Below are 23,466 nucleotides of genomic sequence, written 5' to 3'. Positions count from 1 at the left end.
GGGTCTGCAACCCCTGGGTGTAGGTGAAGCTGGCAGCCTTGTCATGTCCCAGTGTGGGTGCTTGGCCTGTGTCTGAGCACAAGTACTGGAAATGAGCCCATGCATAGGGAGGGTTTCTCCTGGCTCCCTGCCCCAGATCTGTAGTGATACCAGCTCAAGTCTCTTGCTGGGACAGGCTCTGGAGTGCAGTGGTCATGCTCATGGCAAGATGGGTGTCATGACCCGCAGAAGTTTGGGGCTTGTTATCCTCCTCCCTGGAGGAGAAAGCATTTTGGAAGAGACCAAAGTAGGTCTGGAGTAAAAAGGTGAAGCAGGGAGGTCCCTGGAGAGAAGAAGACCAGAGGCAGCTGATGCTGGTTCTTCTGATGTCCTGGGGGAAAGGGCAGGCTCTCCTCTTGAAGAGGAGCATTACTCTGCTGCCCAGAGGGGCTGCAGCTGGGGGAGCATGTGCATTAAAACCCTACAAAGTGCTCAGCACTTGCAGTCCCTCTCGACAAGCCCGCTGTGAACCAAACTGGCAGCAGCTGGATCTGCACAGCTCTGCAGGGGATGAGCTTCCTTGGAGCTTGAGTTGGGCTTTGTGAGTTGTCCTGGGGCTCATTTTGTGTTGCCTGACACAAAGCCAGTGCTTGGATAGTCAGGAGGAGAACCCAAAGGGCCCAGGACATGGGTAGAGCCCTTGGATGATGTGTGTCCAGTGGCCAAACGCTGCTCCCAGGGATCCAGCTTGCTGCTGGTGCCTTTGGCAGCAGGAGCATCTCTTTAGCTGACTCTTGGTCTGAAAACAATATGCAGCTGTTTTGGGGGAAACTGGAGCAGCCCTGTGAGTAATTATCCCATGCTCTAGGAGACACAGGAGTAAAGCTCAGTGGTTTATTCCTGGTAAAGCTAGTTTGTGTGACCAATTAATACCTTGAATTTCATGTCTTGGATCCAGGTGATGTTACCTGATACGTTTTCCTCTTGAGCTCTTCCAAGAGGGCTTTGGTTTGTGCTCTGCAGCACATGAAGTGAAACACTGCCCCAGGTTGGGCAGAGTGGTGGTGGATGAACCATCCCTGGAGACATCCCAGGCCAGGCTGGACGGGGCTCTGAGCAACCTGAGCTGGTGAAGATGTCCCTGCTCATGGCAGGGGTGGCACTGGAAAAGCGTTGAAGGTCCCTTCCAAACCAAACTATTTGATAATATCTGTGTAAGGTTGCATTGTTCCTTTGTATTGGGACATCAATGCTGTGACTGAGGGAATAGTTGGAGTTAGGAGAGCTCTTGTTCCTGCTGAGGAGAGAGATGCTAAAATAATTTAAGGTCCTCTGTGACTCCTGGAGAACTTGTGGTAGGAAATGACTTATGGAGATTTCCAGGCCAAATCCCTGCTCGTGGAATGAAAACTAACATTAAAAAAGGGTTGCTCAGGGCCTTTTTTTATTGAGTTATTATCTCCAAGGATGGAAATTCCTCCACTTCCCCGGGCCTGAAAGGAACCTATTTCCCTCCATTGACTTTGCCACAGGAACTTGAAGAGGAAAAGGGGGATGGGGGGTTTGAGTTCAGCCTCTGTCTGGTCTTGTGTATTTCTGAGTTGCAACTTTCCTTTAAGTCGAGGGCATCAAGTGTGAGAAGGTCCTCACAGCTGCTGGAGATGCCGGAGGGTCCATCGGTGAGGAAGTTCCAGCTGCTGACCGCCCCTTTTGTGGGACAAGTGGTGGTCAAGGTGGGGGGAAGCAGCCGGAAGATCAATGTGAATGACCTGAATGCCCTGAGGCTCCAGGACTCCCAGGTGAGATGTACTAAAGATGAACTTATTGGTCCATGGCAAGTCTGAGACAAACCGCCACAGATAGTCCTGCATCTGGGTCACAGAAGGTGCATGACTTGAGAATGACGCCGAGTTTTTCGTTGAGGTGGAACATTGTCTTCATTTATAGCCACAAAATAGGTGCATGTGGCCAAAGAGATGTGTATGCCCATTTTGTAGTATTGTTCCTTGCTGCGAAGTTTGGAATCAAGGTTACTGTGAGGAGAGGCTTTTGCCGTGATATGGCTGGACATGGAGATGCCCAGATTTATTTGCAGTTTTGGGTCAGTTGTGCTAATGTGCTGGTTCTGTGCCTCTCGAGGGATGAGGAGTTGGTGTTGGCAAGGGTGTTTGTACAAGACGAGAGTTGATTTCCTCAGGATGTGGATGTCAGAAGCAGCAGCCGCATTTCCCTCAGGTGTGAACGTGCACAGCTGGCTGGGTTGAAATGTCTGTGCTGTGGGCACTTGTGAGATAGTCACATTGGGTCAGTTCTGTTGGGGCTTTCACTTGGCTGATCTCCTTCAGATGATGATTTGGACTTGACTGACCAAATGTTACTGCAGCCTCACCTCTAATTACATGATGGTCTCATCTCAGGGCACAGATGTCAGCTGCTCAACAGCCATTTGTGGCTTCAGAGCCACCCTTGAGTTAGGTCACCCTAGCCTAAGACACTTGAGGCCAGCACAAAGTGGGGAGAAATGAGAAGCAGAGATGACAGACTTGGAAACCCTGAGTGCCCATCCTGGTGCGTCTCTTTGGCATGACAGGAACCTCTGGGAGGGCTTCACAGTGGAGTGGCATCTGAATACCTTGTGCTTCACGTAGATGAAAAGGGATGCTGAAAGGATAACTGCAGCTCTGATGGGAATGGCTCAGATGCTAATGAATCCCATGTTTTGGCCAGGCATGAGGAAGAAATTTTTTACAGTGAGGGTGGTGAGAGCCTGTTCTAGGTTGGCCAGAGAGTTGGTGGATGAACCATCCCTGGAGACATCCCAGGCCAGGCTGGACAGGGCTCTGAGCAACCTGAGCTGGTGAAGATGTCCCTGCTCATGGCAGGGGTGGCACTGGGGGAGCTTTGGAAGGTCATTTCTAACCCAAACTATTCAATGATTCTGTGTATCTTCTGTCTAAAAGAGGTTGTAGACAATAATCACTTGTGTGAAAACAGCCAGAGGTTATGTGGATCCTAAATACATCCCACCTTTTTTCTCAGGTTCATGGGAAGAACTTGTACTTGGCCTTTGTGACAGCTGAAGGTCCCTTAGGGCCAACTGCGGAAGACACAGTGCTGCAAAGAGATGCTGCTGGAGGGGCGAGTTCTCCCTGGGGGGGGCAAGGACAGGTTTGTGCTCCACAGATACATCCCCAGGATGAGGAGCCGCAGGAACTCCTGCACTCCGTGTCTGAAGTCCCAGGTGAAGCAGGAGGTCTGGGCAGCTGGCTGCGCATCCACTTCGGCTTGTTTGGTAGCGTTTGGGCAAATGAATTCTCAAGAGCAAACAAAAGCAATAAGAGGGGGGACTGGAAGGACCCTACACCCAGGTATTTGGAATCCTCACAAACTTTCTCCTTGCCTCTCGTTTTGGAGAGGCGTTCTTCTATCTCAAACTGGATTTGTGTGGGAATGCTCTTAGTGATTTCTTTCCTTTCTGATAAGTCTTAAGTAGGCAGGAGGGATGGCATGACTGGCTGTGGGGTGTGTTCAACCAGGGAATCCACAGTAGACTGTTGCCTAAGTATTCCTATGTTGTAGGTGTCTTGCAGGCCTCCCAACAGTATCAGTTGATCATGATTTTATTTTGACACACCTTATCTTGGTACTGCATGTTCTTCTACCCTGAGTAAGAAACTGAGATTTCTGCCCTTTGCCACCTTCTGCCTCCTCCCAGCTACATAATTGATAATGCTTTACTTTTTTCTGCTGTCTCTGCGTTTCATGTCCTTTGTTTTATGTGATGAGGGAATTAAGTGATTGCACTTGTAGGATGCATATTACCTGCATAGTACCAGCTCATTTAAGATCTTTATTCAAAGAGAGAATTTTTTAGGATGTCAGACTGAATCATGCTCTGAAAATGCCAGTTTCTCCCAATTACATGGTTTAAAAGTCTCAGATGAGGCCACCAAGATGATCAGAGGGCTGGAATAGCTCTGCTGTGAGGAAAGACAGAGTTGTGGTGTTCAGCCTGGAGAGAAGCTGCGGGGAGACCTTTTTGTAGCCTTTCAGTACCTAAAAGGAGCTGATAAGAAAGATGGGGACAGACTTCTGAGCAGGGCCTGTTGTGATAGGACAAGGGGTGATGTTTTTAAACTAAAGGAGGGAGATTCAGGCCAGGCATGAGGAAGACATTTTGTACCCTGAGGGTGTTGAGAGCCTGTCCCAGGTTGGCCAGAGAGGTGTTGGATGAACCATCCCTGGAGACATCCCAGGCCAGGCTGGACGGGGCTCTGAGCAACCTGAGCTGGTGAAGATGTCCCTGCTCATGGCAGGGGTGGCACTGGGGGAGCTTTGAAGGCCACTTCCAACCCAAACTATTCTATGTTTCTGTGAAATACTATATGTCTAGGGCAGCTGGAATCACAGGCTGGAGTGATGCTGTTCAAGGCAGCGGTCTGTGTCCTGAGTCCCACTGCAAATGTACTTAACAAGGAGGGGGTAAATACAGGAAAATTCTTTGGTCTCAGTTCTTGTAAACTGTTTAACTTGAGTGCTTAATAATGTACAAGGTAGGTCTGGCTCCTCTGTACGTAGTGTCCTTGGTAGGGACATGCTCCCTGCTCCTCCATCCTGAAATCTTTTGGAGGATTGCTTTATTTCTACACAAATAATTTCAGACATAGTCAGTTTTGTGTGCTACTTAGATTTTGATGCATCTCGTTGCCTGCTGCTGTTTCTCAGCTGGGTACCACAGGGCAGCAGAAGGAGCAGTTATCCACAAGCTGTGTGGGCTCACAATGAGGTTTTTTTTGGCTGAAATCATAAAAGAGACCACTTTGTGCTAAGTTGGTGGCCTGGTGTGTTGGAGTGCCTGTACTATGCAGGTAATATGCATCCTACAAGTGCAATCACTTAATTCCCTCATCACATAAAACAAAGGACATGAAATGCAGAGACCGCAGAGACCCTGTGCACATGAGCAAGCGTGGTGATGAGCTGTGAGGAAAGAATAGCTGGACTTGGGGAACTGGTACTTGAAGGTGTCTCCCTGGCTCTCATGAGATGTCCTTTCCACGGGCTGATGCCTTGCTCTGTGCTTTTCCCCAAGCTTATGTCATGTACAGGCTCTTTCTCACTTCCCAGTGCTTTTTGCTGCACCACTACCTCTTTCTGCTCTGTCTGTGCAAGTCTCTTCAGCAGAGCAGAATATGGTTCAGGGATGTCTCTGGAACAAGACTTTTTAATTTGTCTGCTTCTCCCAGGCTGGTCCTGCACTTTGAGAGCGGAGGCTTCCTTGTTTTCTACAACTGCCGAATGCACTGGTGCTCCGCTCCAAGCGCTGATCCTGCCTCTGACATCCTGTCTGTGGAATTCCACCGTGGCCGGGCGCTGGATGCTCTCCGCACATCCAATCCCATCTGCTACACCCTATTAGACCAAAGATATTTTTCAGGGCTGGGTGAGTTTCAGGGTATGGTGGCAGAGCAAGAAATGGAGGAAGGTAGGGTGGGATGTCTACAGATCCAGTGCTGTGTGTCTAAGCATTTAACTCCTTAGTCTTATGGCTTCTGGTTGGTGCAGCTTGAGGGTATGTGGTCATCTCACCTGTGGGAGATGTGCCCAAGTAAAGGAGCTGCTCAGCCTGGTGACAGAGCTTTGGGAGGTGGTGTCTAGCCTGAGGAGTATCAGGGAGTTAAAGACATTTGTGGCATTGTATTGTACTATCCCTGACACAGATCATAGAATCATAGTCATTTCAGTTGGAAGAGACCCTCAAGATCATAGAGTCCAACCATAACTGAACTCTAGCACTAAACCATTGTCCCTAAGAACCTCATCTATGTGTCTTTTAAGCCCCTCCAGGAATGGTGACTCCACCACTGCCCTGGGCAGCCTGTTCCAATGCCTGACAACCCCTTCTGGGAAGACTTTTTTCCTAATATCCAATCTAAACTTCCCCTGGCACAATTCTGTGTGTGACTATGGATTGGCTCATACTTGAGAACAAAAGGAAAGTCCTCTTCGGGGTAGTGGAAGAGAACATATTCCATTCCAATCCCAGTTATAAGTCTACTCTTTGTATGCCACGTCAGATACGGGGAATGACATTGCTGTAATAGCTGTGATCCTTGAGGCAGAAGTCACAGACTGGGGCCACAGGTCTGCATCATCTTGAGAAGAAACATCCTTATTGTCTCCCTTATTTCTGGTTCTTTCCAGGGAACATCATTAAGAATGAGGTCTTGTACCTGGCCAAGATTCATCCGTTAACACAAGGCTCTCTCTTGCCTCTCTCAGATCTGGAGCATCTGCTTGACTGTGCCATTCAGTTCAGCTCAGACTGGCTACACAGCAAGCTGCAGGGCAAAGGGCTGCACCCTCAGATCTACCAGAAGGAGCAGTGTCCCCTTGGACACGCAGTGATGAAGGGAACCTTTGGACCCTCAGGTAGCTACAAGAGACTTACATGGTGGTGTCCTCAGTGCCAGCCTGTGGTACCGTCAGGGGATGGGGATCCTTCCCCAGTCACCGAGTGACCCGGCTTTGTGTTCCTGCTTTCCTGGACTTGTCTAGGTGGCCTCTGAACCACGTTCTTAGTTGCCCTGGAAAGGTCTTCATGGTTTATTTGAGGCTGTTGATTTTGCTCCTTGAGGACAGCAAGTTGACGGAGTTCAGTGCTCAGTGGAGTCTACAGGACTCACTGCAGTGCTGTGTGCCTCTGGATGCAAAAAGGAAAGTGCTTGTACATGTTACATCTCTGGGTTTTTTTTGTCTCAGTGACACAACAGTGTAAATAGTTTGACCAGTTCCGGGGTGTTTTGGTTCCCCTGGTCTGACTGTGAGGAAGGGAAAATGTACAGTGTTGAGGGGGCGATCACTGTGGTCTGAAGTGATCCTGTCCCTTGATGCCTTATGGTGGAGTTAGCGGAGTACGTGTATTCCTCTGTCTAAACAGCTTGATTAATTGAGTATTGGATAATTCTGCCTCCGCTTGTACCTGTGCAATGGGCTGCAATTAGGTGTAGTTAAAAGTGAGCTGCTGTTCTGTGTGTCAGATCTCACAGGGACAGTTGCCTCCTTCTGAGGGGAGAAAATCAACCTCAGCAGTTCTTGGTGGAGCTTGTCTCTGCCTGCCTGACATGGCGTCTGCACCCACAGGATGGATTTCTGTGGCAAACTGCCAATTAAAAATATATATATAGTTCTGCTTTGACAGATTATAGGGATGGTCCCTAAGGAAGGGACTGTGAGGCTCAGTCAAGTCACCAGTTCCAACTGGGTTCACAAGCCAGACAGATCTGGGGGGTGTCTAACAATGTTTGTGTTAAGGGGTTATATAAAACTCATGATCTCCAAGGTAACCTGAAAGTGCAAAGATCTGGAAATGGAGATGATGTGGTCCCTCCTTTGTTGATCTGTGTGTCTCTGTGCAGTAGCCAGAAGCTGTTGCTGTCCTGTGTCCCTGGATCTGGGGCTACTTTAACAATAGATTGTTGACTTGAATGAAAAATAAAAGCTGGAGTTAGAACCAGTGATGCTCAGCTTAAGTTCAGCGTGTCTTTTCTGGTAGGTTCTTGGTTAAAAACTGAGATGTACAGGGAAACTCCACTGTTTGCTGCTGCCCTTTAGAGGATGGTACCAGCAGCTTTCCACAGCCGCATAAGGGTGGCTTGGGGGGAGAACTATTTTCATGGGAAATGGATTTAAAGATGGGTTGCAAATCCACCTGGAGTCACAACACCTCAGTAGTAGGCTCCTTCGCAAACAAGACTTGCGCAACCTCTCTCCTGTGAACTGAAGTGCCCTCGAGTTGGTTGCAGGTTACGGCGTTGTTGAATAACCAAATTAATGGGGTTACGGTGCCAAAGAAGATGGTTAATGTCACTCATGCATGTCCTGCATGTCCATGACCTTTTAAAGGAGGGGGGAAAAAAAAAACCAAACCAAACCAAAACCACAACACAAAACAAACACACACACAAAGAGAGAAAGAACAACTGGAAAACCACCAAAACCTGAACCTCACACCTTGAAGCATGAGATTGCAGCTGAGTATCTGTAGCAGAGAGACAGCTGAGTCAGTTGCAGAGATTGCAGGGTGAGGTCTCATATTCTGATTTGCAGCAACTCGGGGTGCTCAGGTGAGACCCCCCTGCAGCTCTGGGATCCTCAGCACAGCATGCACATGGAGCTGCTGGAGAGGGGCCAGAGGAGCCCCAGGAATGATCCGAGGCTGGAACAGCTCTGCTGGGAGGACAGGCTGAGAGAGTTGGGGTGTTCAGCTGGAGAAGACAAGCTCCGGCAAAACCTTAGTGAGGCCTTCCTGTGCTTAAAAGGGGCCAATGAGAAAAATGCGGACAGACTTTTTAGCACGACCTGTTGTGATAGGACAAGGTGTGATGGTTTTAAACTAAAGGAGGGGAGATTCAGGCCAGACATGAGGAAGAAATTGTTTACAGTGAGGGTGGTGAGAGCCTGTCCCAGGTTGGGCAGAGAGGTGGTGGATGAACCATCCCTGGAGACATCCCAGGCCAGGCTGGACGGGGCTCTGAGCAACCTGAGCTGGTGAAGATGTCCCTGCTCATGGCAGGGGTGGCACTGGGGGAGCTTTGGAAGGTCCCTTCAACCCAAACCATTATGCGTTCCTGGTGATCGAAAGGTGACCCCAGGTGCCACTCGAGGCGGGTGGTGACGTAAAACAAACAAATAAACCTCCCTGAGGTCTGATGAAGGGAGGCCATGACCGCACCCCGGGGGCTGCCTGAGGAAGAACGGGGGGTGAGGCGGGGCTGGTGACGGCGGGGCAGGGTGTTGTCCGTTCTCCACGGGCCCGAGCGGGAGGGGTTGCGTGGCAACGGGGCCACGCGTGGGCCTCCGGTTCCCCCGCCGCCGCCTTCCCGTTCCGCCGGCGTGTGGCGACGGGCGCCGCTACCCAGCCAGCGCCGGCCGGCGGCCGTCACACCAGCCCCGCCGCCTTCCGATTGGCTGACGCTCCTCTGGTACGAGCGCCCTTCAGCCAATAGGTGCCCCGCCGGCCCACCGAGCGATGTATTGAGTGAGCTGATTGGCGGGGGGGAGGGGCAAAGGCGGCCCCGCCTGACTCCAGTTAACCACCGGTCGGGGAAGGGGGGGCCCGGCGGGAACGCGCGGTATCGGCGGGGGATCAGCGGGGGCCCCATGGAGCTGCTGAGGAAATGGCTGGGCCACCCCGAGGACATCTACCACCTGCTGCGGTTCAAGATGGGCGGCTACCGGGCCGTCATGCCGCGGATGGACCCGGTGAGCGGGACGGGATGTGATGCCGGGGCCGGGGGGAGGGGATGCGCTTCTCTATCTCCATCGATCGGATGGTGCCCGGGAGGAAGAAGAGGAAGAGGAGGAGGGAGCTGTCATCTCCCTGCGCGGCTGAGGCGTTGCCGTGGGTGAGCGTTCCACGGCCGGTGCCCCGGCCCGGTGTTACCCGTGGGCTCGGCTCGGTGGGATTCGCACCGTCTCGGTGCTTCCCGGGCGTTGCGCCGACTCGGGGCTCTCAGTCATTGCACAGGCTCGGCGAGCACCGCACCGGCTCCGGGCATCGCACCGGCTGTTGGCTTTCGGTGCGCCGGAGCGGACCAGCCCTTACCGCGCGTTGCCCGGGGCCGGTACCCTGCGTGCATCGCCCCGGCTCCCAGCGATGCGCGGGCCCGGTGCTTTGCATCGGCTGCGGGTTTTCCACGCATTGCACAGGTGCTTGACACTGGCCCTAGTGCATCGCGAACCCGATGCCACCGGCTTGATGTTTTCTGTGCATCGCGCCGGCTCCGAGCGTTGCACGGTCACGATGATTCGTTTGCATCGCACTGACTCAGGGTATTGCTCGTCCCGGCTGCTTTGCAACGGATTCGTGCGTCCCGTGCGCTCCACGGTCCCGGTGCTTTTCGTGCATGGCAGCAGCTCCGTGCGTTGCACGGCCCCGGTGCTTTCCGTGCATGGCAGCAGCTCCGTGCGTTGCACGGCCCCGGTGCTTTCCGTGCATGGCAGCAGCTCCGTGCGCTGCACGGCCCCGGTGCTTTTCGTGCATGGCAGCAGCTCCGTGCGTTGCACGGCCACGGTGCTTTCCGTGCACGCCCCCGCCGCTCGGACGGGGCGGGCACCGAGCGGGTTAAGGGGGCGGGCGGTCAGGGGGGGCGGAGCGGGCGGCAGCCCCCCGCCGCCGCGCCCCCATGGCGGCCAGCACCAAAGCCGTGTCCCTCTTCAAGCGGACACTGACGCTGTCCCCACCCCGGGGACCCCCACGGGCGCTGGGGCGGCTGCGGGGCGGCGGCGGGCGGGGGGTGCAGCAGCAACGCGGTGTCCCCGCCGCCCTCCCGGCCCCGCCGCCGGCCGCCCCCCGACTCCAACCGGCCCCTTGTGCCCCGCTCTGTCCGCAGGACTCGCTGGGACGCGGCCTCCGCACCTGCTACCGCTACCTCAACCAGACCAGCCGCAGCTTCGCCGCTGTCATCCAGGCTCTGGACGGAGAGCTAAGGTGAGGGGGGGGCAGAGGTGTCTGGGAGTTGGGGGGTGCAATGTTCCTCCTGACACTGGGGGTCTCCGGGCGGTGGTGGGTGCAATGTCCCCCCAACACCGTCACTCCCCAGGGGGTGGTGAGTACGATGTTCCCCCGACATGGGGACTCCTTGGAAGGTGGTGAGTGCAATGGTGCCATGTTCCCCTGACACTGGGGGTCTCCAGGAGGTGAGGGGTGCAATGTCCCCCAAACACCGGTGCTTTTCAGGAGGTGGTGGGTGCAATGTCCCCCCAACAATAGGGCTCCCCAGGAGGTGTTGGGTGCAATGTCCCCCTGACACTGTGGGTCTCCAGGAGCTGGTGGGTGCAATATCCCCCCAACGCCAGGGCTCCCCAGGGGGTGGTGGGTACAATGTCCCCGCAACACTAGGGCTCCCCGCAAGGTGGAGGGTGCAATGGTCAATGCCCCCTGACACTGGTGGTCTCCAGGAGGTGATGGTTGTAATATCCCCCAAACATCAAGTGCTTTCAAGAGGTGGTGAGTGCAATGTCCCCCCAACACCAGGGCTTCCCAGGAGGTAGTGGGTTCAATGCCCCCCGCTCCGACACCAGGGCTGCTGGTGGGTGCAACTTGCCATATTTCTTTAGCTATGCTGCTGGGAAAAGCTCCTTTCCCCCCCTCCCAGTGCAGCAGATCGCCCAGTCACTGGGCTGGACTGGCTGGCAGACTCACTGTACAGCCCAACGTGGGATTTCTCACGTCCGAGCTGGCTGCGTGCAATTCATCCTCCCCCAAAATTGGTTTCTGAGCAGGCCTGTGGACGGGCACTACAGCTGCTTGGCCAGCAGGCGGTTAAACACGCCGCCTGGCCGTGTGCTGTTTGTGACACCCCGGGAATGTGTCCTGGCAGTGCCAAGGCTGGCGATGGCCTTCGGGATGGCCCCGGGGAGGTGTCACCGCTGCTGGGAGGAGGTGTCACCGCTGCTGGGAGGAGGTGAGCAAAAAACCCGGGGCTGACCAAGGCTCCGGACCCTGCCAGAAAGGTGCATTTGGAAACAGCCGCCTCAAATACAGTGCAAGCGTCGGAGGGGGCTTGCTGCACACCCTTTTTTTTCTGCTGTGCAAGTTTTGCTGAGCCGTATAGGAAAGTTTCGGATGGTAATAGTAACAGAGGATGCAAAGCTCAGCTGGCCCAGAGTCTCATGCATATATATATATATATGCTCTATGTATTATATTCACACAGAAATAACTGATATTGTCATGCAGTTCTCTCTCCAGTTAATCCAAAAAATGGATTAATCACCAAAATCAGGGGTTCCTACGAGTGGCACTAGACACGTCTAATGCCACGGTTGTGACCCTGCTGAGTGGCTGCAGGCACCAGCCCGAACACTGGGTCATCTGTTGGGTTTCTGAGCCCTGGTTTGGTGTTTTGGATGGTGCCCCGTGGTCGTCGTCCAGCATTTATGAAATTGGTCATCTGCAGCCTGTTTTATGGGAAACGCAAAGAAATTCAGCGGCTTGGCTGGGGTTGTGTGGAAAGGTATGAGCGGAGCCAAGAATTAAGTGTTTTTTTTCATGCTTGGTATATTAGCTAACGTAGAAATTAAGAAAAAAAATAGGCCAATTAATAAAACACCTTGAAATGTGTTAGCAGTGTCTGTATGGGGCATGTTTGCCTTGATCTTCCCGCAGTTTTCCTTCTTGTTTGTCTTTTTTGTTCTTTAATCCTTGAATTGCAGCTTGCTCAGATCAGGAAGGCTCCCCACCCTCAGGGCACAGAATCTTTTGCCTGGCATCTTAAAAATGTTTTTGCTGGATCTTTGCAACCTGGGGCTGTGAAGGGCTTGCTGCTGAGTTACAGATTGCTGCTGAATTACAGCCGGCTCTGTAGCGGATCAGAAGCAGCTCATTTTCAAAGCGCAGTAGCTCCGCTGGAGAGTTTAGGGACAAAAGAGGGAAATGCAAAATAGGCAGAATATAGGAATAGGCAGCCAGCTTACAGAGGGAGTTAGTTTTGCTGGATTGTGTTGCAGAAGTACTTTCGTTGATGCTGTAATGGGGGTTAAGCTGATCTGTGGTTACACACTGCTTAATATTTGCCGCTGTTCTTGCTGGTTGGAGGAGCTCGGTGTGAGTTGGGGTCTGCGCCACAGCCCTGTCCCCTCCCTGGCCACAACTTTGTTTGCTGCCTCTTTGGAGTGAAACCTCCTTGTTTGAAGGCTGGGAGAAGCGTGTAGCTCTTGCTCCCTGGTTCACATCCCTGCTCCTGGGAGAGTTTCCACACGCCCTCCAAGGACTGCTGGAAAATGGAGTGCTCAGAGCGATGCTCACCAGCTTTGTGCACAGGACTTGAGCTAAAATGTTTGCTTTCTTCCTGCTTATTTTTTTTGGCCCCATAAACCATGTGTCTTGCTGCCCAGCGCTGCGTCCAGCTCCATGGTTTGGGCATTTTCTTGGAAGGTGGGTGGTGCAAACTGCGGCTTCGTTGGCGGCTGAGCCAACATCATAACTCCTGGTGCTGGAGAGGGGAGAGATGGTGCTGGAGCCCCATGGTCCTGCCTGACCCTTTGGGATCAATTCCTGCAGGTTCAGCTGCTTTGTGGGGAGGACCAGCCTTGTGGTGGCAAGGAGAAAGTCCAACCTCTGCCATGAGCAGGGACATCTTCACCAGCTCAGGTTGCTCAGAGCCCCGTCCAGCCTGGCCTGGGATGTCTCCAGGGATGGTTCATCCACCACATCTCTGGCCAACCTGGGACAGGCTCTCACCACCTTTCTGGTGGGACCAGAGTGACTGTGGTGGCAAAGAGAAAAGAGACCTTCTCACCTGGGAAGAGCGGAGCTGCACCTAGGACAGGGCTGGAGCTTGAGCCCTGAGATGGAACCAGGTTTGCTCTTTGGAAGTAGGCGCTCCCAGTTGTGCAGAGGGGAGGTAATGACGGGATGTCCTCTTCCTAGCGCTGTCACGCATGTTTTCTGGTGGAGATTGTGGGTTTGGTTTGCCTCTGTCATCCCCATGGATCTCAGGTTGGCGCCCAGCTGGGACCGTGGTGCCTGGGAACCCTGCAGAGAAATGGGGAGCTGGAGCAGACCTCGCTCACTGCAGAGTTGTTTTTATGATATTTCATAGAATCATAGAATAGTTTGGGTTGGAAGGGACCTTCAAAGCTCATCCAGTGGCACCCCTGCCATGAGCAGGGACATCTTCACCAGCTCAGGTTGCTCAGAGCCCCATCCAGCCTGGTCTGGGATGTCTCCAGGGATGGGACATCTACCATTTCTCTGGGCAACCTGGACCAGTGTTTCACCACCTTTTTTGTAAAGAAAAAAAATATTATTCCTTTGGTTTGCCCAAATCACCACAGAGCTAAATCCAGGATATGACAGAATCTAGGGATGCAGATGCAGAAGTGGGTTACATAAGTGTTTTTAACCATTCTGGGCTCTGGAGGTGTTTCTAGCTCTTCCCTTGGCACAGTGTAGATGCGGGAGATGCTTCTGGGATGGCATTTCAGGTTCTGCTCTGCCTTTTCTTGGTTGCTGCTGGTGGAAGTTGCTGCTGGAGGGCAGTGGGAGTCCTGGGCACTTGCATCGTGTGGGGTGAACCTTTGCAACCCAGTTGAAATGGAATAACTCAGTGGTGCAAAGGGACAGGAGGGCACAAGGAATCTGGTCTGGGCACTCAGATGTGTGATTTGATGGACAGAGGTATTAAATATCCTTCAATTAAGCAAAAAACGCCAAATTTAACAGTACTGACTCTATGAGCCAGTTGGTTTTTCCTGGCTGCTTAATTACCGCTTGCATGTTGTCATCCCAGGATAGCAACGCTTTCGTCTAGTAATTAGCACTTAAGCAGTCCAAGCTAGTTACCATTTGTCAAACAATTAATAAATGCATCATCTCCTTGAAGTATCACTGTGCTCATTTAGAGCTCAGGGATTATTTTATATAAATCCTGGAGTCTAGGCTGGTTATTTTTCGCCATCAGGACTTCTGTTTTTCCTTCAGCTGCAGAAATGTGGACCCCGGATGGGGAAGTTGATCCCCTTATTCCCCCCAAACAGTATAAAAGGATGATGGGTGCAGAGGAAGGAAGTGATAGTACAAGTACACCCTTTTTTTTCCTCTTCCTTATTTTGCATTAATTTTTTCCAATCAGTTTTGGCCTCAGGCTCTGTCCTGTGGGTCCTGGCAAGCACTGGCTTTGCTTGATTTGGCAGTTCCCAGGGAGAACTTACAGGTCCATCCATTCCCCAATGCACATCTTAGAAAGCCAAAAGCCATGCCATAGTTCTCTGCATGAAGGGAAAAAACTGTGTTTTCCCATCCCAGCTCAGTCGTGCTGCAGCTTTCGCAGCACTCAGCCCATGAGGAATTTGTGTGGAGGCACCTCTGGTCCTCAGGTTCAAGGAGATGCTGAGCCAAGGTAGGCTGGGAGGTGTTGCTGGTGGTGCTTTCCATCCCTAACCTGCTCCTGTGACCCGAGCAGCACGTTTCTAACGCATTTATGTTCCTTGGGAAGGTGACACCCTGGATCTAGTCGAAGATGTCCCTGCACATTGCAGGGGGTTGGACTATATGAGTTTTGAAGGTCCCTTCCAACCCAAACCATTCTATGGTTTGATGGAAGAGGGGTTGGATGTGGACATCCCTTGACCAAAGCTGGTTTCCACACTGTAGGAGACACTGGGATACAATGGTGTGGGCTGGGAAGGTTTTCATATCACCACTTTCCATTCTGAATACTGTATTGCTTGAAACGCGAAAGCGAATTGTTCCGAAAGTGCTTGTATCTTCCAAGGCATCAGTGACAAGCAACCCCAAGTAAGGGATGATTGTCCTTTTCTCTCCTCCCCAGACATGCTGTCTGTATATTCTACCTGGTTCTCCGTGCCCTGGACACTATAGAGGATGACATGACCATCAGCTTAGATGTCAAAGTCCCAATGCTGCACGAGTTTCACTCCTATCTGTACCAACCAGAGTGGAAATACATGGAGAGCAAGGAGAAGGACCGGCAGGTGCTCGAGGACTTCCCCACGGTGAGATGTCCACCTCCTTGTTTCAGCTGCCTTGTGTCACCTTGGTTGTCTCTGTGTCACACCCGAGCTTGTTCAGTCCCCACTGAGCCCGTAGCTCTTGGGGCTGGACACAGAGCTGGAGTGAGAAACCCAAGTATTGTGCAGTTCCCTGTATGAACCAGCGGTGATCTGGCTGTGGAGAGTGGCAGCTCTGAAAAGTGGCTTTTTGCCTCCGCTGTTGGAAGAATAAACGACTTTCTCCTTGTGGAGAGAGATTTGGATTTGTGCCCCACCACTGAGCTGGGTATCACACCTAATAAAGAGAGAGAGGACAAAGCTTGTCTGGCATTGGCTTATGGATGGACCAGCATTTGCGGTGGTCCTGAGGGGTCTGCTCTAGAGCTACAGGGGTCTGTGTGCACATCTTTGACCTGATTATGGGATAAAACCCACCTGCTTTCTGCAGCAGTAGGAATGGGGTAATTGTTTGGAAAACTGAGATGTGCTGTAAATTTTGATGCTCAGCCCTGGGGTAACAGTGGCCGTGCCTTATCTGGGTGGGGTGTTCTCTATAGGAGGTGCCTGTGTCATGGGATTCTCGATGTATAGGTAGGTGTGCAATTAGAAAAGCTTTAGAGAAGGTGGTTTTGGCACTTTGTTCTTTCTTGGTGTGCTTGTGTTACTCAGGCAATCTGAGATCATATCCAGGGGTGACTTTAACAGTATTTGTTAGAGGTGTACTGGCAGATCGTGCTCTCTCTGTACTGAATTCAAGCCGTTGAGACAGAAGCAGAACCGATACGTTTATATTACGGAGTGACTGAGACACGGGCTGGCTGTACTTACCCACTGATGGAAAATGAAGCTCAGCACAATAAAACGTAATGTTCCGCAGTTTCGGGAAGGGGAGGACACGCTCTTAAGTTATTTTTTCAGTGTGAGAGCGACTGAGTCACTGAATCATGTTATTGGACACGCAGAAGAAAGATTTCATGCTTTCTCTTGTCACTTGATGCTTTTCCAGTTGTGCAAAATGTGCCTTGAGGAGAACAGAGCTCCAGAATCCTCCCATCTTTTCCCATGGTTGGCGTGGTGGGGATGCTTTCACAAATTACAAAAAAAAATAGCAACTCTGTGCACCAAGCGTAGGTAGTTTTGTCCCGCGACTCCCAGATGATACCACTCCAAGGCCACAGAGCCTTCCCAAAGATATTGCTGTGTCTGATCTGCCGCCAGAGACCGAGAACAGACTGAGCTTGTGCTTTAGGGGCCTTGAAACAACCCTGGTTGTGGGAGTTGTCCTAGATCTCCAGCCAGGGCAGGATAACAGCTTGGTAAACAGTCCTTTTTTTAAGTTGTTATTATTTCTTAATAAATCTTGATCTCTGCTATTTATTCCTGACGCTGTCTTTGTTTTTGTTTCCCCTTGTGGTGGTTTGTGCTGCAGATCTCCATGGAGTTCAGGAACCTGTCAAAGGTCTACCAGGACGTGATTTCGGACATCTGCCGCAAGATGGGTGTGGGCATGGCGGAGTTCTTGGAGAAGAAGGTGGACTCCCAGCACGAGTGGGATAGGGTAAGTCAGCCCACAGGAGTGGACTGAACATGAGCAGGGTCCACATTGTCTATGGGGACAGAGGAGGCAGAGCATCTCTGTAGGGAAGAGGATTCAGCTGGATGAATGAGGCTTGGGAAGGCTTTGGGAGGCTGCTGGTCCTGTGGGTAATGGGAGGATGGCGTGGGTTGTTGGTGTTGCCCACCAGCACGTGTGTTGGGTGACCCATCACATCAGCTGTTCCCCTGTGGATGATTCATTCGGCTGCTGGAAGCAAAGCAGCACCTTGGTGGGACATGGTTGGTGAGGTGTTTGCTGGGGGTGGGAAAGCTGAGATGTCCCAGAGAGGAATGTGAGAATGCAGGGCTTGAGACCCCCTGCAGTGCTGGTCCAGCTCTGGTTCCTCAGCACAGGACACACATGGACCTGCTGGAGAGGGGCCAGAGGAGCCCCAGAAATGATCCAAGGCTGGAACAGCTCTGCTGGGAGGACAGGCTGAGAGAGTTGGGGTGTTCAGCTGGAGAAAAGAAGCTCTGGGGAGACCTTATTGTGGCCTTTCTGTACTTAAAAGGGGCTGAGAAGAAAGATGGGGACAGACTTTTGAGCAGGGCTGGTTGTGATAGGACAAGGGGTGATGGTTTTAAACTAAAGCAGGGGAGATTCAGGCCAGACATTGAGGAAGAAATTGTTTGTGCTGAGGGTGGTGAGAGCCTGTCCCAGGTTGGCCAGAGAGGTGGTGGATGAACCATCGCTGGAGACATCCCAGGCCAGGCTGGACGGGGCTCTGAGCAACCTGAGCTGGTGAAGATGTCCCTGCTCATGGCAGGGGTGGCACTGAATGAGCTCTGAAGGTCCCTTCAACCCAAACTGTTCTGTGATTCTATGAACTTGCAGAAAATGTACTGTAAATTACATCTGAGCATCATTTTTGTCAAACCCACTGTGGCAAACCAGCAGCTGTTTGTAACTTCTCCTTTATTTTTCTTGTTTTTCTTTGGTGCCCCTTGCCCTCTCGGTGCCTCGCAGTATTGTCACTACGTTGCTGGGCTGGTGGGGATCGGCCTTTCCCGTCTCTTCTCTGCATCAGATTTAGAAGATCCCATCGTCGGGCAGGACACAGAACTGGCAAACTCCATGGGCCTCTTCCTGCAGAAAACCAACATAATCCGTGACTATCTGGAGGACCAGCAGGAGGGAAGGGAGTTCTGGCCCAGAGAGGTGAGGGAAAACGCTGCCTTGGACCAAGTGTTTCTGTTTTCTCTTTGGAAAATGCTGTAAGACTGAAGGTGCTGTTGTTGCTGCCCTGACACGGGGACTTGCATGCTCTCATTAGAAAGGTTCCTGCTGGATTTTTCTTTGAAATCCCCAAAGTCAGAGGTTTTGTTGGTGTCCGTTGATGGTCTTCCATAATTCTGTGCAAGACCTGGAATGGATTAAGCGAACCATCCATGCTTCCCATCTCAGGAATGTTACAGGGTGCGGAAGGTGCACAGCTACGATTGTATTGTCTCTCATGTACTTCTAAATCCAAGTTAATTAAGACTTGAAGGTCTGCTGTAATTTTAAGACCCTGCAGTCAAGCAGGCCTGCAGAAGATCACTGCTGTTGGTTGTGCATCTTCTTGATCATAACAGTTCTAAAGCCAGCTGGCTGATGAGTCCCACATCTATCTGCAGCTGTCTGTGGGGATGAGGTGATGTCTCCCCACACTGCCAAGGACTTGTTGGGCAGCTTCTTCCCCTCTCTGTTACACTGGCTCAAGGAATGAGGGGAAAATAAGACTGGGTGAGATCTCTAGAGAGAAACTAGTCTGTTCCCAAAGGCAGGAGTGGCTCTGCCTGTGCCTGACAGATGCTTCTCTGCTTGTCTTAAGGCTCTCCAAAAATTTCTCTCTCCATTTTCCACGTGGCTCACGTGTCTCATAGAGCATTTCTTGATGTCAGCCCAACGTGTGACATGTCTTTTCCTCACCCTGCCTAGAGAAGATGTGTTGCATCCTTCCTATTTATGATCCCTCATTATATACAAAGGCCACTGTCATGTCTCCACAGCCTGTCCTTCCTTTCTTTAGCCTATTAAGCTTCAAGGCCTTTGTGGGTCTCTGGTAGCTCTTGTTGCTCTCCCAGACCTCAGACTGTTGTTGCTGTCTCTCTTGTGGCATGAATGTACCCTCCAACTTGTGCATTCTTATTTTGATATCTAGGTTTGGAGCAGATACGCAAAGAAGCTCTCAGATCTTGCCAAACCAGAGAACATCGATATGGCTGTCCAGTGTCTGAATGAGCTCATCACCAACGCCCTCCACCACGTCCCTGATGTCCTCAAGTACTTATCCCGCCTGAAAAACCAAAGCGTCTTCAACTTCTGCGCTATCCCCCAGGTAAGTTACGTTTTCAAATGGTTCTTCACTGTCTGCAGCCCACCTAAGGAGAAGCTGGAGGTGAAGCAGGTTATGGTAAAGGGTCTAGAGAACAAGTCTTATGAGGAGCTCCTGAGGGACCTGGGGGTTCAGCCTGGAGAACAGCAGCTGAGGGGAGACCTTCTGATCTCTGAACTGCCTGAAAGGAGCTTGGAGCCAGGGGGGGTCGGGCTCTGCTCCCCAGGAACAAGCGCCAGGAGCAGAGGAAACGGCCTCAAGTTGTGCCAGGGGGGGCTTAGATTGGATATTAGGGAAAATATCTTAACAGAAAGGGCAGTCGGGCATTGGAACAGGCTGCCCAGGGCAGTGGTGGAGTCACCATCCCTGGAGGGGTTTAAAAGGCATTTAGATGAGGTTCTTAGGGGCGTGGTTTAGTGGTGGGCTTGGCAAGGTGAGGTTAACAATTGGACTCGAGCTTAGAGGTCTTTTCCAGCCCAATTATTCTATGATTGTGTGCATCATGTTGGTATTAGCCTGTTTTATTCTCCCTCTCTATGATCTCTTCTTTCCTGGTACCGGGTGTTTCCGCTGTCGGTGAGATTGTGGCTTTGCTCCAGTGTCTTGCCCTCGATTTCTCGAGGACTGAGGTTACTCCCTTGGCAAACTCCTTGCGATGCAGTAAGGACTCTTGGTGTTTCTCCATAGGTGATGGCCATTGCCACGTTGGCTGCCTGCTATAACAACAAGCAAGTGTTCAGGGGTGTCGTGAAGATCCGGAAGGGACAAGCCGTCACTCTCATGATGGACGCCACCAACATACAAGCTGTCAAATCCATCATGTACCAGTATGTGGAAGAGGTAGGTTGAGCAGCTTCTCTCGGGTCACTTCTGGTTGTTCTAGTTTTCATTCCTGGGGTGGAATTGGGGACACGTGTGAATCTGTTAATCCTTTCCTTACATCTGTCAGTGCAGTGGTGGCAGGGCATGGTGACCCTGATGTGGTTTTGGCCTGGATCAGACTGACTGCTTGATGTGTTCCTTTGAATGCACCCTTGGCCCATGTTGAGATGTAGAGACTGAGGTCCTGCTGTCCTTCTGGTAGAGAACAGAGTGAATTTTAGAGTTGTCCTATGCAGGGACAGGAGTTGGACTCAATGATCCTTGTGTGGATCCCTTCCAACTCAAGACATTGAGCAGGCACAGAGGACCTCTGCTAGTGCACGCCTCCCTGGGACTTGTGCAGACAAGTATCGTAAAGGCCATGGGGTTTGCACACCGTGAAGAGAAGATCCCAAAAGACCATGGGGTTATCTGAAGAATCATAGAATCATTTCTGTTGGATGAGACCATCAGGATCAATTCCAGACATAACTTAACTCTAGCACGAACCCATGTCCCTAAGAACCTTGTCTAAGTGCCTTTTAAACCCCTCCAGGGATGGTGACTCCACTGTTTCCTGGCAGTCACTGTCTGCTGGTCACACGGGGCTGTCCTCCCTGGTTTGGGGTGGGCTGCAGTGCGCCGCAGTGAGCTAGGATTGCCGGGCAAGAGACGGTGGTCCCAGCAACACCAGTTGTGATTGAGGGACTGTGGCTGGTGCCATGTGTTCCATCTCCCATTGTGGGGTGCCCTCAAGAGGCTGCTGGGCTTAGTGCACTTCTCAAGGGAAATGGCATCCCTGGCAGCCCCATGGTGCTCCACCACTGAGCTTCCTCTTAGAATCATAGAATCATTTCAGCTGGAAGAGACCTTCAGGATCATCGAGTCCAACCATAACCTAACCGAACTCTAGCACTAAACCATGTCCCTAAGAACCTCATCTAAATGCCTTTTAAACCCCTCCAGGGATGGTGACTCCACCACTGCCCTGGGCAGCCTGTTCCAATGCCTGACTGCCCTTTCTGTTAAGATATTTTCCCTAATATCCAATCTAACCCCCCCCGGCGCAACTTGAGGCCATTTCCTCTGGTCCTGGCGCTTGTTCCTTGGGAGCAGAGTCTGACCCCCCCTGGCTCCAAGCTCCTTTCAGGCAGTTCAGAGATCAGAAGGTCTCCCCTCAGCTGCTGTTCTCCAGGCTGAACCCCCAGGTCGCTCAGGAGCTCCTCATAAGACTTATTCTTTAGACCCTTTACCATAACCTGCTTCACCTCCAGCTTCTCCTTAGGTGGGCTGCAGACAGTGAAGAACCATTTGAAAACGTAACTCACCTGGGGGATAGCGCAGGAGTTGAAGACGCTTTGGTTTTTCAGGCGGGATAAGTACTTGAGGACATCAGGGACATGGTGGAGGGCGTTGGTGACGAGCTCATTCAGACACCGGACTCCACCACTGCCCTGGGCAGCCTGTTCCAATGCCCAACAGCCCTTTCCATTAAGAAAATTTTCCTAATACCCAATCTAAACCTTCCCTGGCACAACTTGAGGCCATTTCCTCTTGTCCTGTTACTTGGGAGAAGAGACCAACACCCTCCATACTCCAACCTCCTTTCAGTCAGTTGTAGACAGTTGAGGACATGGTAGCACTTAAGGCTTCCTCTTCCACTCCATGATCCCATTTGTCTCCTTAGCCTTGGGTGGGAAGCATAACTCCTTCTCCCATCCCCAGATCTACCAGAAGATCCCAAGCACGGACCCGTCGTCCAACAAGACACAGCAGGTCATCGCCTCCATCCGCGCCATGAGCTTCCCTGGCGGCCCCATGGTGTCGCGCCACCACTACTCGCCCATCTACCTGTCCTGCGCCATGCTCCTGGCCGCCCTGAGCTGGCAGTACCTCAGCACCATCTCCAAGGCCACCGAGGAGTACGTCCAGGCAGGAGAGAACTGACGGATCGTGGGGGGAAGATGTGGTTGGTGGATGGACAAGAGGTAGGAGGCTCCTGGTCCCCTGCCAGAGGGGACAGCCAGGCAGCGGGTGCCATGGGGCCGGGGACAGTGATGAGGACGGGACACCGGGGAGCTGCATCCCGAGGGGGACAGCGCGGCATTGCCGGACCCTGCTCCTTGTTGTCTGCTTGAATTGTTACAAAAACTAATCGAAGTCTTATTGAGGTTTTTTTTTCCCTTCCTTCCTGTTGGATGATTTACCTGAAATTTGATTTTTTTGTTGTTGTTAGGATGGTTTTAAATGGAAACTCCCATTGCCTCTTTTCTTGCTTGAGATTTGAGACACTTTTCCAGCTCAGAGCTGAGCAAAACCTTCTGGGTTTTGCCTCCCTTTTGTTGTTTGTTTGTTTGTTTTTGGTTTTTTTTAAGCAGCCTCTCCCCCATGGCCTCCAGTGCCTGTTCCCCACTGGAAAGATGCTGCTTCAGCCAGGAGAGGAACACACTTCCTTACCCAGGGAGAAAGTTCTGGCCACCTTCTGGCCCTCAGCCTGGGCTGGTTGACTTGCTCCAGCTTAGCAAGAGGCCGAGGCAATCCACATTTCTGTTGTTGTGCTGAAGGAGGCTGCTAGGCTTGAAACAAGCCCTTTTAATGTTAAATTCGTAGGAGGTGGGATGTTCTGTCCGCTATGATGCTCCCCCCAGCTGAACGTCACCTGCTGCAGCTCCCTGTCTTCTATCAGATGCCACACTGCACTTGCACAGCTGTGGATTTTAGCAGCTGGGGAGGTGGTGAGATGAAGACGGGAGCTGTTTGCACGGCACTGAGGTGATAACCCCAATACATGGCACCCCTGTGGGGTCTGAACCCCTTCTGCAGCCCAAGGGGACGGGTGGCCATGGCAGCAGCTCCAGGGGAGTGAGGGTCTGCACCATACTGTTCCCCAAAAGGTGGTTTTGGCCACCAAAAAGGCACCAGTGGTCCCTGCTGTGGGGATGACCCACTGAGGGGGTGGCCAGGACCGGTTTCCTTGGCTCCAGCTCGAGATGATGCTTTGGGTTAGACCAACATGAACTGGAAGAGGCTTCCGCTGCTGTTTTGAAACTGGACTTACTTCGAGAAGGAAGCGACGCTTTAAAGGCAAGCCCTGTTTTCTGAGGGTGGATTTCTGGTTTTGTGGTCCCTGTCACCCCTAAATGCTGCTCCTTTGTGAAGGGAGGACAGACACACAGACAGCCCCTGTCCTGGA

At 52.0% G+C, this 23,466-nt stretch overlaps 2 protein-coding genes across 3 annotated transcripts; both read left to right on the top strand.

The window, feature by feature from the left end:
• Positions 1 to 1,634: 1,634 nt before the first annotated feature.
• Positions 1,635 to 6,500, top strand: NEIL2 (nei like DNA glycosylase 2; the record flags this gene model as incomplete). Its single annotated transcript, XM_082049520.1, has 4 exons — positions 1,635 to 1,778; positions 3,019 to 3,347; positions 5,226 to 5,422; positions 6,184 to 6,500. The coding sequence occupies exons 1-4, from the start codon at positions 1,641 to 1,643 to the stop codon at positions 6,498 to 6,500; spliced, it is 981 nt and encodes a 326-aa protein (XP_081905646.1). The 5' UTR covers positions 1,635 to 1,640.
• Positions 6,501 to 9,089: 2,589 nt separating this feature from the next.
• Positions 9,090 to 22,540, top strand: FDFT1 (farnesyl-diphosphate farnesyltransferase 1). Of its 2 annotated transcripts, XM_082049513.1 has the most exons (8): positions 9,090 to 9,243; positions 10,374 to 10,471; positions 15,318 to 15,501; positions 16,928 to 17,056; positions 18,062 to 18,253; positions 19,239 to 19,415; positions 20,100 to 20,252; positions 21,999 to 22,540. In XM_082049513.1, exons 1-8 carry the CDS (start codon positions 9,142 to 9,144, stop codon positions 22,218 to 22,220), a joined length of 1,257 nt encoding a protein of 418 aa, XP_081905639.1. In that variant the 5' UTR covers positions 9,090 to 9,141; the 3' UTR covers positions 22,221 to 22,540. The 2 variants fall into 2 exon arrangements, with proteins under 2 accessions (XP_081905639.1, XP_081905638.1); XM_082049512.1 differs by lacking the exon at positions 9,090 to 9,243 and having other exon boundaries at positions 10,142 to 10,471.
• The last annotated feature ends 926 nt before the right edge of the window (positions 22,541 to 23,466 follow it).

The sequence above is a fragment of the Streptopelia decaocto genome (genome assembly GCF_964273445.1).
Source record: "Streptopelia decaocto genome assembly, chromosome: 3".
Taxonomy (NCBI): Eukaryota; Metazoa; Chordata; class Aves; order Columbiformes; family Columbidae; genus Streptopelia; species Streptopelia decaocto.
This window is presented reverse-complemented; position numbering and strand designations above follow the sequence as displayed.

What these genes read in the sequence shown, in the direction of transcription:
- FDFT1 (XM_082049512.1), top strand. Translation starts at nt 10,167, where the DNA reads ATGGCGGCCAGCACCAAAGCCGTGTCCCTCTTCAAGCGGACACTGACG. An exon ending in GCTCTGGACGGAGAGCTAAG is followed by an intron (nt 10,472 to 15,317) that starts GTGAGGGGGGGG and finishes TCTCCTCCCCAG; the next exon opens with ACATGCTGTCTGTATATTCT. An exon ending in GGGAGTTCTGGCCCAGAGAG is followed by an intron (nt 18,254 to 19,238) that starts GTGAGGGAAAAC and finishes TTTGATATCTAG; the next exon opens with GTTTGGAGCAGATACGCAAA.